This window comes from Oncorhynchus gorbuscha, unplaced genomic scaffold (assembly GCF_021184085.1).
Source record: "Oncorhynchus gorbuscha isolate QuinsamMale2020 ecotype Even-year unplaced genomic scaffold, OgorEven_v1.0 Un_scaffold_6637, whole genome shotgun sequence".
Taxonomy (NCBI): Eukaryota; Metazoa; Chordata; class Actinopteri; order Salmoniformes; family Salmonidae; genus Oncorhynchus; species Oncorhynchus gorbuscha.
In genome coordinates this window covers 5,317-19,933 of record NW_025750184.1, presented here as the reverse complement: position 1 = coordinate 19,933, position 14,617 = coordinate 5,317, and the positions used below count along the sequence as shown (strand labels likewise).

At 37.4% G+C, this 14,617-nt stretch overlaps 1 protein-coding gene across 2 annotated transcripts; it reads left to right on the top strand.

Annotated features, from left to right (window-relative positions):
- Positions 1 to 2,759: 2,759 nt before the first annotated feature.
- On the top strand, positions 2,760 to 5,119 carry LOC124029509 (coiled-coil domain-containing glutamate-rich protein 1-like). 2 transcript variants are annotated; one of them, XM_046341197.1, is made up of 2 exons: positions 2,760 to 3,388; positions 4,950 to 5,119. In XM_046341197.1, exons 1-2 carry the CDS (start codon positions 2,998 to 3,000, stop codon positions 5,036 to 5,038), a joined length of 480 nt encoding a protein of 159 aa, XP_046197153.1. In that variant the 5' UTR covers positions 2,760 to 2,997; the 3' UTR covers positions 5,039 to 5,119. The 2 variants fall into 2 exon arrangements, with proteins under 2 accessions (XP_046197153.1, XP_046197154.1); XM_046341198.1 differs by having other exon boundaries at positions 4,518 to 5,119.
- The last annotated feature ends 9,498 nt before the right edge of the window (positions 5,120 to 14,617 follow it).

The following is a 14,617-nucleotide window of genomic DNA, read 5'->3' as shown; positions in this document are numbered from 1 at the left end:
ATCATGGTTCCTCAAAGAACCTTTGGGGTTCATTTTTTAACTCCCTGTCCACCTTCCCTCCATTATAAAAACATATTATAATAATATTGACAATATTGACTTAAATAATTAATTGTTTATTTAGTGGCACGACAAATGTGAATTAATATTTACAAAACAATTTACCCAACTTTTTTTTTTTTTACAAATGATGATGTAAAACAACATAAAAACAACAGTTAAAGTTTTTCTGACATTTTTGGGAAATTTAAGGGACATTTAAAAAAGAATACAGCCCAAGCGGAGCCCCAAGTCCCATGGAGACGTCCTCGAGGGCGTGGATGTTCTCCCCATCAAAGGCCAGCGGGATTTCACTCTCATGGTGAAATAGGTTTCCACCGATGTGCAGTAAAGGAGTGAAGAGCGGTGAAATCTGTGTCAACAAAAGTAAAAAAAAGATTCATATACATACAATTAACAAAGACAATAACAAATGTTCAGCTGTAGTTTTATATAAGCATGCACACCTATGTTTATGAAGAAACAGATGAATAAGCATACCATGTCACGGACATAAAGGCCACTCAGGCCCTCTTTGAAGAGGTTGGGCAAGAGCAGAATCGCTGCTGTGGTCTCCAGTCCTCGTAAAGCATTGATCTTACTACACTTGCTAATTTTATTACAAAATACATCAGAGAAAGGGAAGGAATAAGAGCAAATACCTCTTCTGTATTTTCCTTCAGGGACTGTCAAAATAGCAGGATGATGTCCTCCCCCCTGCCTCGTCTCTCTACCTCTGCTAGTCATTGAATTCTCTTTTTGTCTATATCCATTCCATGGACTTGATTAAGAATGTATGCACACATGACTGTAAGTCGCTTTGGATAAAAGCGTCTGCTAAATGGCATATATTATTATTATTATAAGTTCTGAAAAGATAATTAACGTGGACATGTAACGTTTCCAAAATGGGATAGTATTGTCCATGTAACGTTTCCAAAATGGGATAGTATTGTACATGTAACGTTATGCCCCCTTGTGAGTTAATAGTGTTGCTGGCTGTAGCAGGCTATATAAAGAGGAAGACCTCCATTGACGATTCAGCTCATTGCAACATCTCGCCTGGACAGGTCACCGTCCTTATGTAACAGTATAATTTTAAACCGTCCCCTCGCCCATACCCGGGCGTGAACCAGGGACCTTCTGCACATCAACAACAGTCACCCACGAAGCATCGTTACCCATTGCTCCACAAAAGCCATCAGCCCTTGCAGAGCAAGGGGAACTACTACTTCAAGGTCTCAGAGCAAGTGACGTAACTGATTGAAAAACTATTTAACACCGCTAATTTCTAAGCCAATTTTTCACATCCGTTACACTCACCCCCTTTTGACCTTCCTCCTTTTTCCGCAGCAACCAGTAATCCGGGTCACGGCACCAATGTAACAGTATAATTTTAAACCGTACCCTCGCCCATAACCGGTCGCGAACCAGGGACCTTCTGCACACATCAACAACAGTCACCCACGAACAATTAATAGCATCGTTGCCCATCGCTCCACAAAAGCCACGATATTGCAGAGCAAGGGGAACTACTACTTCAAGGTCTCAGAGCAAGTGAAATAACCGATTGAAACGCTATTTAAAAACACCGCTAACTAAGCTAGCTTTCACATCCGTTACACTTACTTAGTTAGTCAACGTTTGCTCGTTCATTATCACAAAACTGAGAACTGCTCCAGATTGGAAACTTACGTTAAACTGAATGTAAAGCCATGTTGGCTTTATGGAAAGATATACAATATATGGGAACAAATATAGTTGAGGGAAATAATCCAAACCTTGTTGTGCCTAGTTAGGAACATAACGTTATCTAGCTAGATAACGGTACTGTTCTTGCTCATACAACACCGACGGTCAAACCCGGCTTTCTAATATTTACGGTAATTAACAATAGTAACATTACAGAAGATATTAACAGAAAACCATTTTTTTTATTTTACCTTAAAGTCAGTTAAGAACAATTTCTTATTTTCAATGACGGCCTAGGAACAGTGGGTTAACTGCCTGTTCAGCTCGGGGGTTTGAACTTGCAACCTTCCGGTTACTAGTCCAACGCTCTAACCACTAGGCTACGCTGCCGCCCCATATGTTTGCATCAGAATAAACTGTCATCCATTTTAGTATAAAACAATTATCAAATTAACCTGAAATATTACTCAAAGTCCCCCTCTGGTGGCGAAGAAGTATAATACACCTAAACTAACAAAGCTGTTGTTCATGAGTTTATAAAACATGTACTTTATACATTTGTCATAAATGACCTGCATTGATGAGACACACAGTGTGGATGAATGATCAGTAGTCGACAGGGTAAAAATAGCACTCCTAAAATAAGATGCATTTTCCAGTTAGATCTTTACCAATGGAAAACGTTGAAAGAGGGCATCTTTAGCATAAAACCCACATGGAAAACAGAGATTTGGTAATATAAAGAGAGGCTGACTTGACATAAATAAATTAATAAATATGTGATAATTCAAAAACATATCTGTTTGTGCTTATAGGTAACCAGATCTTCAATACAACTAAGTTACTAAGTCTTTAACCACACTGTGTTGTTACACTGGTGAGTAAAAACTCAGATGCTTCCTACACTTTAACTTGTTGTCTGAAGAAAATAATCTACATTTTACTCAACTGCGTTACCCACTCCAGTCAGCAGATGGCGGTCTGGGAATTTATGGTTATGCTGTTGGTGTGACGTATAATGTAGTGGACGGAACTCTTCTTTCAACAGCAGCAACAGTTAGTCAGACACCTCGGTAGCTTGCTAGACAAAATAGCCGAAACAATACATTACTTTAGAGGCTTTAGTGTATATTAGCCACTGTGTTTTAAACCCACTTCTATCGTCTAGTTAGTTATCCGATTTAATTTCATATTTACGGTGTTGTTATTATTCAGCTAGCGGGCTGGTTAAGTTAGCATTAGCCTAGCTAGCTAACATCTCCGACCATGCGGTCACTAAGCTACTCTCCTTCTAATGAAGAGAAGGATATCACAGTAAATCAAGAAGTAGAGAGTGGGGCCGTTACTGTGAAAGAAGAGGAGGACGCGTTCAGAGTGAAAGACGAGGAAGATATCACAGTAAATCAAGAAGTAGGGAGTGGGGCCGTTACTGTGAAAGAAGAGGAGGACGTCACAGTAAAAGGAGAGGAGGATGCAGTTTATGGCGTGAAAGAGGAGGGGGAGGAGATGACTGTTACATCGAAAAAGGAGGAGGAAGAAGAGAAGGAACCTGGATATCTGGGCCCGGTTTCCCAAACGCATCTTAAGGCATCCAATGGTTCAAACGAAGAATTTAGCCATAAGATGGTTTTGAGAAACCGTTCCCTGATTAACACTAGTAAGTACTGTCTTAACAACAGAGGCACAAACTCTGCAGTTGAATTGATGTTTGGTGTTAAGGGGGAAATCTGCAATTGCTACATCCATATTGTGACTTTTAAATGATTTATTTACAGCCATTGATTCTTGAAGAATATAACACATGCCTCATGAGTTGAGTTCAACTGTTGTGACCCATCAGAACCCCAAATAAGCTTTTTTTACTATAATGTTTAGAAACAATGTAAATCAACACTGTATAGCAGTTAAGAACAAATTCTTATTTTCAATAACAGACTAGGAACAGTGGGTTAATTGACAAATTTGTACCATGTCAGCTCTGGGATATGAACTTGCAACCTTCCGGTTACTAGTCCAACGCTCTAACCACTAGGCTACCCTGCCGCCTCAACATGGTTAAAACTATAATGTTGATATCATGGATGGTCAGTCCTTGCATCCATAGGTCTGTCTGTAGTTACATTTCTCCAACCCCATAATCTTTTATTACCAAAATAGTGGTGGAATGACAGATTTGTTATTGTTTGAACTGCAAATTGCTGGGTTGTGTGTTTTTTTTTTTAAACAGCAACAAAATGGCTGCCCAGAGACTTGGTTAACAGCTGAGGGATGGGGGAAGGAGAAGTGTAACCACTCTCAAATTCATAGAGAACGATATTGAAGAAACCTTAACCCAACACCTAGCGACCTCGTCAAGAAGTTCAGACATCTTGGCGTAACAGTTTTAAGGTGTTGATTTGACAGTCGCTGGACCCAGGTTTGAGTTCAGCTCAGGGCCTCTCCCTGAATTCACTACACTATGAATACAAGGACTGGCCATCCATGAGGTCATATTGATAATTTAACCAGTTTTCTAGGCTATATAGTATATTCTAGAATTCATCCATGATGTCATAATGATAGTTTAACCAGGTTTCTAGGATGTACAGTGGGGCAAAAAAGTATTTAGTCAGCCACCAATTGTGCAAGTTCTCCCACTTAAAAAGATGAGAGGCCTGTAATTTTCATCATAGGTACACTTAAACTATGACAGACAAAATGAGAAAAAAATCCAGAAAATCACATTGTAGGATTTTTATGAATTAATTTGCAAATTATGGTGGATATGTATCTCCCTCATTTTTCAGATTAAAAGCCTGAAACAATGCCTAAAGACTGACCACATGTAGAAGAAGCCATAGAGATTGTGACCTGGGTCCTAAGTCTTTGTATGGTGGATAGGCTTTCAATGGAAAACAGCCTTTCAAAATAATAGTACTTCCTGGATGGATTTTCCTCAGGTTTTCGCCTGTCATATCAGTTCTGTTATACTCACAGACATTATTTTAACAGTTTTGGAAACTTTATATTTTCTATCCAAATCTACTAATTATATGCATATCCTTGCTTCTCGGCCTGAGTAGCAGGTAGTTTAATTTAGGCACGCTTTTGATCCAAAATTCTGAATGCTGTCCCCTACCCTAGTGAAGTGAAGCATTCTGTTTAATTAAATAATTAAGACACACAAATTACTCGACGTCATAACTAGAGGGAGCCGCTCGTCAACACAACCTGACCGGAGGGAGCCGCTCGTCAACACAACCTGACCGGAGGGAGCCGCTCGTCAACACAACCTGACCGGAGGGAGCCGCTCGTCAACACAACCTGACCGGAGGGAGCCGCTCGTCAACACAACCTGACCGGAGGGGGCCGCTCGTCAACACAACCTGACCGGAGGGGGCCGCTCGTCAACACACCGGAGGGGGCCTGAACACAACCTGACCGGAGGGGGCCGCTCGTCAACACAACCTGACCGGAGGGGGCCGCTCGTCAACACAACCTGACCGGAGGGGGCCGCTCGTCAACACAACCTGACCGGAGGGGGCCGCTCGTCAACACAACCTGACCGGAGGGGGCCGCTCGTCAACACAACCTGACCGGAGGGGCCGCTCGTCAACACAACCTGACCGGAGGGGCTACAGATCAGCACAACCTGACCGGGAGGGGCCCCTCAACACAACCTGACTAGGAGGGATGCTTTGTAAATTCTGCCGTTCTGCTCCTGAAGTTTGCAGTAATAGACTACAGATAGATAGACTAGTAATAGACTACAGATAGATAGACTAGTAATAGACTAGTAGACTACAGATAGATAGACTAGTAATAGACTAGTAGACTACAGATAGATAGACTAGTAATAGACTAATAGACTACAGGTAGATAGACTAGTAATAGACTACAGATAGATAGACTAGTAATAGACTAGTAGACTACAGGTAGATAGACTAGTAATAGACTACAGATAGATAGACTAGTAATAGACTAATAGACTACAGATAGTTAGACTAGTAATAGACTAGTAGACTACAGATAGATAGACTAGTAATAGACTACAGATAGATAGACTAGTAATAGACTACAGATAGATAGACTAGTAATAGACTAGTAATAGACTACAGATAGATAGACTAGTAATAGACTACAGATAGATAGACTAGTAATAGACTAATAGACTACAGGTAGATAGACTAGTAATAGACTACAGGTAGATAGACTAGTAATAGACTAATAGACTACAGATAGATAGACTAGTAATAGACTAATAGACTACAGATAGATAGACTAGTAATAGACTTACAGGTAGATAGACTAGTAATAGACTAATAGACTACAGGTAGATAGACTAGTAATAGACTAATAGACTACAGGTAGATAGACTAGTAGACTAAGATAGACTACAGATACAGAGATAGACTAGTAATAGACTACAGATAGATAGACTAGTAATAGACTAGTAGACTACAGATAGATAGACTAGTAATAGACTAGTAGACTACAGATAGATAGACTAGTAATAGACTAATAGACTACAGATAGATAGACTAGTAATAGACTAATAGACTACAGGTAGATAGACTAGTAATAGACTACAGACTACAGAGATAGACTAGTAATAGACTAATAGACTACAGGATAGATAGACTAGTAATAGATAGACTACAGACTAGATAGATAGACTAGTAGACTACAGGTAGATAGACTAGTAATAGACTACAGATAGATAGACTAGTAATAGACTAGTAGACTACAGATAGATAGACTAGTAGACTACAGATAGATAGACTAGTAATAGACTAGTAGACTACAGGTAGATAGACTAGTAATAGACTACAGATAGATAGACTAGTAGACTACAGGTAGATAGACTAGTAATAGACTACAGATAGATAGACTAGTTATAGACTAGTAGACTACAGATAGATAGACTAGTAGACTACAGATAGATAGACTAGTAATAGACTAGTAGACTACAGATAGATAGACTAGTAATAGACTACAGATAGATAGACTAGTAATAGACTAGTAGACTACAGGTAGATAGACTAGTAATAGACTAGTAGACTACAGGTAGATAGACTAGTAATAGACTAATAGACTACAGATAGATAGACTAGTAGACTACAGGTAGATAGACTAGTAATAGACTAATAGACTACAGGTAGATAGACTAGTAATAGACTAATAGACTACAGGTAGATAGACTAGTAATAGACTACAGGTAGATAGACTAGTAATAGACTAGTAGACTACAGATAGATAGACTAGTAATAGACTACAGGTAGATAGACTAGTAATAGACTACAGATAGATAGACTAGTAATAGACTACAGATAGATAGACTAGTAATAGACTACAGATAGATAGACTAGTAATAGACTACAGATAGATAGACTAGTAATAGACTACAGATAGATAGACTAGTAATAGACTAATAGACTACAGATAGATAGACTAGTAATAGACTACAGGTAGATAGACTAGTAATAGACTAGTAGACTACAGGTAGATAGACTAGTAATAGACTAGTAGACTACAGGTAGATAGACTAGTAATAGACTAATAGACTACAGGTAGATAGACTAGTAATAGACTAATAGACTACAGGTAGATAGACTAGTAATAGACTACAGGTAGATAGACTAGTAGACTACAGATAGATAGACTAGTAATAGACTAGTAGACTACAGATAGATAGACTAGTAATAGACTACAGATAGACTAGTAATAGACTAATAGACTACAGGTAGATAGACTAGTAATAGACTACAGATAGATAGACTAGTAATAGACTAGTAGACTACAGATAGATAGACTAGTAATAGACTAATAGACTACAGATAGATAGACTAGTAATAGACTAATAGACTACAGATAGATAGACTAGTAATAGACTACAGATAGATAGACTAGTAATAGACTAGTAGACCACAGGTAGATAGACTAGTAATAGACTACAGGTAGATAGACTAGTAATAGACTACAGATAGATAGACTAGTAGACTACAGATAGATAGACTAGTAACTACAGACTAGATAGACTACAGATAGATAGACTAGTAATAGACTACAGATAGACTAGTAATAGACTACAGATAGACTAGTAATAGACTAATAGACTACAGGTAGATAGACTAGTAATAGACTACAGATAGATAGACTAGTAATAGACTAGTAGACTACAGATAGATAGACTAGTAATAGACTAATAGACTACAGATAGATAGACTAGTAATAGACTAATAGACTACAGGTAGATAGACTAGTAATAGACTACAGATAGATAGACTAGTAATAGACTAGTAGACTACAGGTAGATAGACTAGTAATAGACTAGTAGACTACAGATAGATAGACTAGTAATAGACTAGTAGACTACAGGTAGATAGACTAGTAATAGACTAGTAGACTACAGATAGATAGACTAGTAATAGACTAGTAGACTACAGATAGATAGACTAGTAATAGACTAATAGACTACAGGTAGATAGACTAGTAATAGACTAGTAGACTACAGATAGATAGACTAGTAATAGACTAGTAGACTACAGATAGATAGACTAGTAATAGACTAATAGACTACAGGTAGATAGACTAGTAATAGACTAGTAGACTACAGGTAGATAGACTAGTAATAGACTAATAGACTACAGGTAGATAGACTAGTAATAGACTAATAGACTACAGATAGATAGACTAGTAATAGACTACAGATAGATAGACTAGTAATAGACTAGTAGACTACAGGTAGATAGACTAGTAATAGACTAATAGACTACAGATAGATAGACTAGTAATAGACTACAGATAGATAGACTAGTAATAGACTAGTAGACTACAGGTAGATAGACTAGTAATAGACTAATAGACTACAGGTAGATAGACTAGTAATAGACTAATAGACTACAGATAGATAGACTAGTAATAGACTAATAGACTACAGGTAGATAGACTAGTAATAGACTAATAGACTACAGGTAGATAGACTAGTAATAGACTACAGATAGATAGACTAGTAATAGACTAATAGACTACAGGTAGATAGACTAGTAATAGACTAATAGACTACAGGTAGATAGACTAGTAATAGACTAATAGACTACAGGTAGATAGACTAGTAATAGACTACAGGTAGATAGACTAGTAATAGACTACAGATAGATAGACTAGTAATAGACTAATAGACTACAGGTAGATAGACTAGTAATAGACTACAGGTAGATAGACTAGTAATAGACTACAGGATAGACTAGAATAGACTAGATAGATAGACTAATAGACTACAGGTAGATAGACTAGTAATAGACTACAGGTAGATAGACTAGTAATAGACTACAGGATAGATAGACTAGTAATAGACTACAGGTAGATAGACTAGTAATAGACTACAGGTAGATAGACTAGTAATAGACTACAGGTAGATAGACTAGTAATAGACTAATAGACAGGTAGATAGACTAGTAATAGACTAATAGACAGGTAGATAGACTAGTAATAGACTACAGGTAGATAGACTAGTAATAGACTACAGATAGATAGACTAGTAATAGACTACAGATAGATAGACTAGTAATAGACTACAGATAGATAGACTAGTAATAGACTAATAGACTACAGATAGATAGACTAGTAATAGACTACAGGTAGATAGACTAGTAATAGACTAGTAGACTACAGATAGATAGACTAGTAATAGACTAATAGACTACAGGTAGATAGACTAGTAATAGACTAATAGACTACAGATAGATAGATAGAATAGACTAGTAATAGACTAATAGACTAGTAGACAGGTAGATAGACTAGTAATAGACTACAGGTAGATAGACTAGTAATAGACTACAGATAGATAGACTAGTAGACTACAGATAGATAGACTAGTAATAGACTAGTAGACTACAGATAGATAGACTAGTAATAGACTACAGATAGACTAGTAATAGACTAATAGACTACAGGTAGATAGACTAGTAATAGACTAGTAATAGACTAGTAGACTACAGATAGATAGACTAGTAATAGACTAATAGACTACAGATAGATAGACTAGTAATAGACTAATAGACTACAGGTAGATAGACTAGTAATAGACTACAGATAGATAGACTAGTAATAGACTAGTAGACTACAGGTAGATAGACTAGTAATAGACTAGTAGACTACAGATAGATAGACTAGTAATAGACTAGTAGACTACAGGTAGATAGACTAGTAATAGACTAGTAGACTACAGATAGATAGACTAGTAATAGACTAATAGACTACAGGTAGATAGACTAGTAATAGACTAGTAGACTACAGGTAGATAGACTAGTAATAGACTAATAGACTACAGGTAGATAGACTAGTAATAGACTAATAGACTACAGATAGATAGACTAGTAATAGACTACAGATAGATAGACTAGTAATAGACTAGTAGACTACAGGTAGATAGACTAGTAATAGACTAATAGACTACAGATAGATAGACTAGTAATAGACTACAGATAGATAGACTAGTAATAGACTAGTAGACTACAGGTAGATAGACTAGTAATAGACTAATAGACTACAGGTAGATAGACTAGTAATAGACTAATAGACTACAGATAGATAGACTAGTAATAGACTAATAGACTACAGGTAGATAGACTAGTAATAGACTAATAGACTACAGGTAGATAGACTAGTAATAGACTAATAGACTACAGGTAGATAGACTAGTAATAGACTACAGGTAGATAGACTAGTAATAGACTACAGATAGATAGACTAGTAATAGACTAATAGACTACAGGTAGATAGACTAGTAATAGACTACAGGTAGATAGACTAGTAATAGACTACAGGTAGATAGACTAGTAATAGACTAATAGACTGGTTATGTGTGCACACATTCACGTATGGAGTGGTCCCGGATCGAACCCACTACCCTGGCGTTACAGTAGATAGACTAGTAATAGACTACAGGTAGATAGACTAGTAATAGACTACAGGTAGATAGACTAGTAATAGACTACAGGTAGATAGACTAGTAATAGACTACAGGTAGATAGACTAGTAATAGACTACAGGTAGATAGACTAGTAATAGACTACAGGTAGATAGACTAGTAATAGACTACAGGTAGATAGACTAGTAATAGACTACAGGTAGATAGACTAGTAATAGACTACAGGTAGATAGACTAGTAATAGACTACAGGTAGATAGACTAGTAATAGACTACAGGTAGATAGACTAGTAATAGACTACAGGTAGATAGACTAGTAATAGACTACAGGTAGATAGACTAGTAATAGACTACAGGTAGATAGACTAGTAATAGACTAATAGACTACAGGTAGATAGACTAGTAATAGACTACAGATAGATAGACTAGTAATAGACTAATAGACTACAGGTAGATAGACTAGTAATAGACTAATAGACTACAGGTAGATAGACTAGTAATAGACTAATAGACTAAGGTAGATAGACTAGTAATAGACTACAGGGATAGATAGAATAGACTAATAGACTACAGGTAGATAGACTAGTAATAGACTAATAGACTACAGGTAGATAGAACTAGTAATAGACTAAGAGACTAGACAGTAGATAGACTAGTAATAGACTACAGGTAGATAGACTAGTAATAGACTAATAGACTAGTAATAGACTACAGGTAGATAGACTAGTAATAGACTAATAGACTACAGGTAGATAGACTAGTAATAGACTAATAGACTACAGGTAGATAGACTAGTAATAGACTACAGGTAGATAGACTAGTAATAGACTACAGATAGATAGACTAGTAATAGACTACAGATAGATAGACTAGTAATAGACTACAGATAGATAGACTAGTAGACTACAGATAGATAGACTAGTAATAGACTACAGGTAGATAGACTAGTAATAGACTAATAGAATACAGGTAGATAGACTAGTAATAGATAGATAGACTAGTAATAGACTACAGATAGATAGACTAGTAGACTACAGATAGATAGACTAGTAATAGACTACAGGTAGATAGACTAGTAATAGACTAATAGAATACAGGTAGATAGACTAGTAATAGACTAATAGACTACAGATAGATAGACTAGTAATAGACTAGTAGACTACAGGTAGATAGACTAGTAATAGACTACAGATAGATAGACTAGTAATAGACTACACCAGCTGTATGCAACCTTTTCCAGTTGGAGTGCAAATGTATCTGACCATTTCTACCAATCTGTGTGCCAGTTATGATTTTCATATGCACATTTTCGTGGAACAGTTTCATTTAATTTATAATAGTATCTCAAAATTATTGTCTGTGATTAATCTACATTCTATCTAAATCTAAATGAAAATTATAAATATCTAAAAGTAACTTTTATTGCCATTGCCAACTATTTAAAAAAAAAGCCTACATAAAGCCAACAAATAAAAACATTGCTTTCTGCAGGTAGAAAATATCCTGATTAAAATAAATATCCAAGAAATCACATTGCCTGCAAATGGCCTGTCTCCAACAAACTTGAAACATTGTATCAACTATCAACTGGGTCAGGAAACTCATATAGCAAGCTTGCACCATTGTATACAATATTCTAGGCCCTCAGTTTCCTGCTCCAGTGAGTTCTGGACAGACACAGTAGGTGTAGGCTATTTGTGAAAAGGATAAGAAGTAATCAGGTTTTTTATGACATTTCCACTGGATCAGAGCATTACATTTTTCCCTTTTATGCCGAGTGGTTATCGAAAGGGCGAGAGCTAGAAATATTTTACAAAAATACTTTGAGGAACTATTGTCATTTGCAATTGATTCTGATTAGACTTTGTTTACTTGCTGTTTGAGGTGAATAAAGCATTACTTTGAGAAGCTCCACAACTCATTAGTGTTGGTGCGTGAAGACAATCAGAAATACTATCAGACATCCCCAAATGGGCACATTTATAGGCCTACATTTGTGTGCAGGCCAGATAGATTAATCCTACTTCTAAATGGGTAATCAGGTGTGCGTCCTTACTCAACATTGACAGGAGTGTTTCAAATGAAAGACAATGAATAAATTGACAAAACTGACACATCTTGTAGGGTCAGGTCTGGGTGGTCTGCCAGGGGACGTTTCATTTAGTATCCGTTTGGGTCGGCTGGGGAATGATTTTATTTCCCCATAGTATGTTGTACCGAAGTTGACCGACTGAAAGGCAGTGCAACTTTGATTATAATTACACTTCCCTGAAGGAGGGAATCGAGGTTGAACACCTGTTTGTCCCCACCCTTTCCTGGGTTGATGTAGAGCGGCATTACATTTTAAGGAATAAATCCAAGCCTCACTCATCACCTGTAGAAGGCGGGGCTTCCAGCGAGGCGTGGATTTAATAGTATGTTGTACCTAGTTTCCCTCCTTCAGGGAACAGTAGTTATAGTCATAACCTTATTCTTGTCATATGATGAACATCAACTTAAATAAGGGATCTTGCTGTCAGACAGTTGTTTTGTATTCTGAAATGCACTCGAACTTTGTATCATTTAGTGGCTCCTTATGTTACGCTGGGAAAACAGTTTTCATGGGCACAGAAATACTAAATAGTTTGAGTTTGCTAGATCCAATGGTTTTTAACTGAGTCATTTTGTAATCCAAGATGGCGTAGCATTAAGACGTGTTTGTTGTAAATGGTATGTTTTTTTCATCTTTTTTGTATATATAGCAATATATTTCAATCCTTTTAATTTTTAAATTAACTATACCTTCCGGCAACCCGCCTCACCCAATATGATATGGATCTGCTGTTTTTGTTAGACCTTATAGCTAGAACCTCCATCAGATGCTAGCCATCAGAACATAGAACATCGCCTGTCGTATCGGTTCTGTTATACTCAGACATTATTTTAACAGTTTTGGAAAATTTAAAGTGTTTTCTATCCAAATCTACCAAGTTTACTTTCATCCGGAGGTGAAAATAGTGCCCCCTACTCTAGTGAGGTTAACACCCCGGCCGTCCTACAATCCAAGCTAGATGCCCTCAATCTCACACACATTTCCAAGGAACCCACCAGTAACAACCCAAAATCTGTAGACAAAATCACTTCTGCAAGCAGGCCTTTCTAATGACCTGGCCCGGGTATCCTGGAAGGATATTGACCTCATCCCTTCAGTAGGGGATGCCTGATTGTTCATTAATTGTAATTTCCTCACCACCTTAAATAAGCATGCCCCTTTAAAAAAATGTACAACTAGGAACAGATATAGCCCTTGGTTCACTCCAGACCAGACTGCTCTCGACCAGCACAAATACATCCTGTGGCCTACTGCACTAGCGTCGAATAGTCCCCGCGATATGCAACTTTATTAGAGAAGTCAGAAACCAATACACACAGTCAGTTAGGAAAGCAAAGGCTAGCTTTTTTAAACAGAAATTTGCATCCTGTAGCTCTAACTCCAAAAAGTTTTGTGACACTGTAAAGTCCATTGAGAATAAGAGCACCTCCTCCCAGCTGCCCAATGCAATGAGGCTAAGAAACACTGTCACCACCGATAAATCCACGATAATCGAGAATTTCAATAAGCATTTCTCTACGGCTGGCCATGCTTTCCTCCTGGCTACCCCAACCAACAGCTCCGCACCCCCCGCAGCTACTTGCCCAAGCCTCCCCAGCTTCTCCTTCACCCAAATCCAGATAGCTGATGTTCTGAAAGAGCTGCAAATCCTGTTCCCGTACAAATCAGCTGGGCTAGACAATCTGGACCCTCTTTCTAAAATTATCTGCCGCCATTGTTGCAACCCCTATTACTAGTCTGTTCAACCTCTCTTCCACAGTCATCCCCCTCTTCAAAGGGGGTGATACTCTTGACCCAAACTGTTACATCCATCCTGTCCTGCCTTTTCTAAAGTCTTCGAAAGCCAAGTTAACAAACAGATCACTGACCATTTCGAATCCCACC

Bases quoted from the DNA above. Each gene is read 5' to 3' on its own strand.
- LOC124029509 (XM_046341197.1), top strand. From the start codon at position 2,998: ATGCGGTCACTAAGCTACTCTCCTTCTAATGAAGAGAAGGATATCACA. The intron at 3,389-4,949 runs GTAAGTACTGTC...CAACCTGACCGG, and splicing joins CCGTTCCCTGATTAACACTA to AGGGAGCCGCTCGTCAACAC.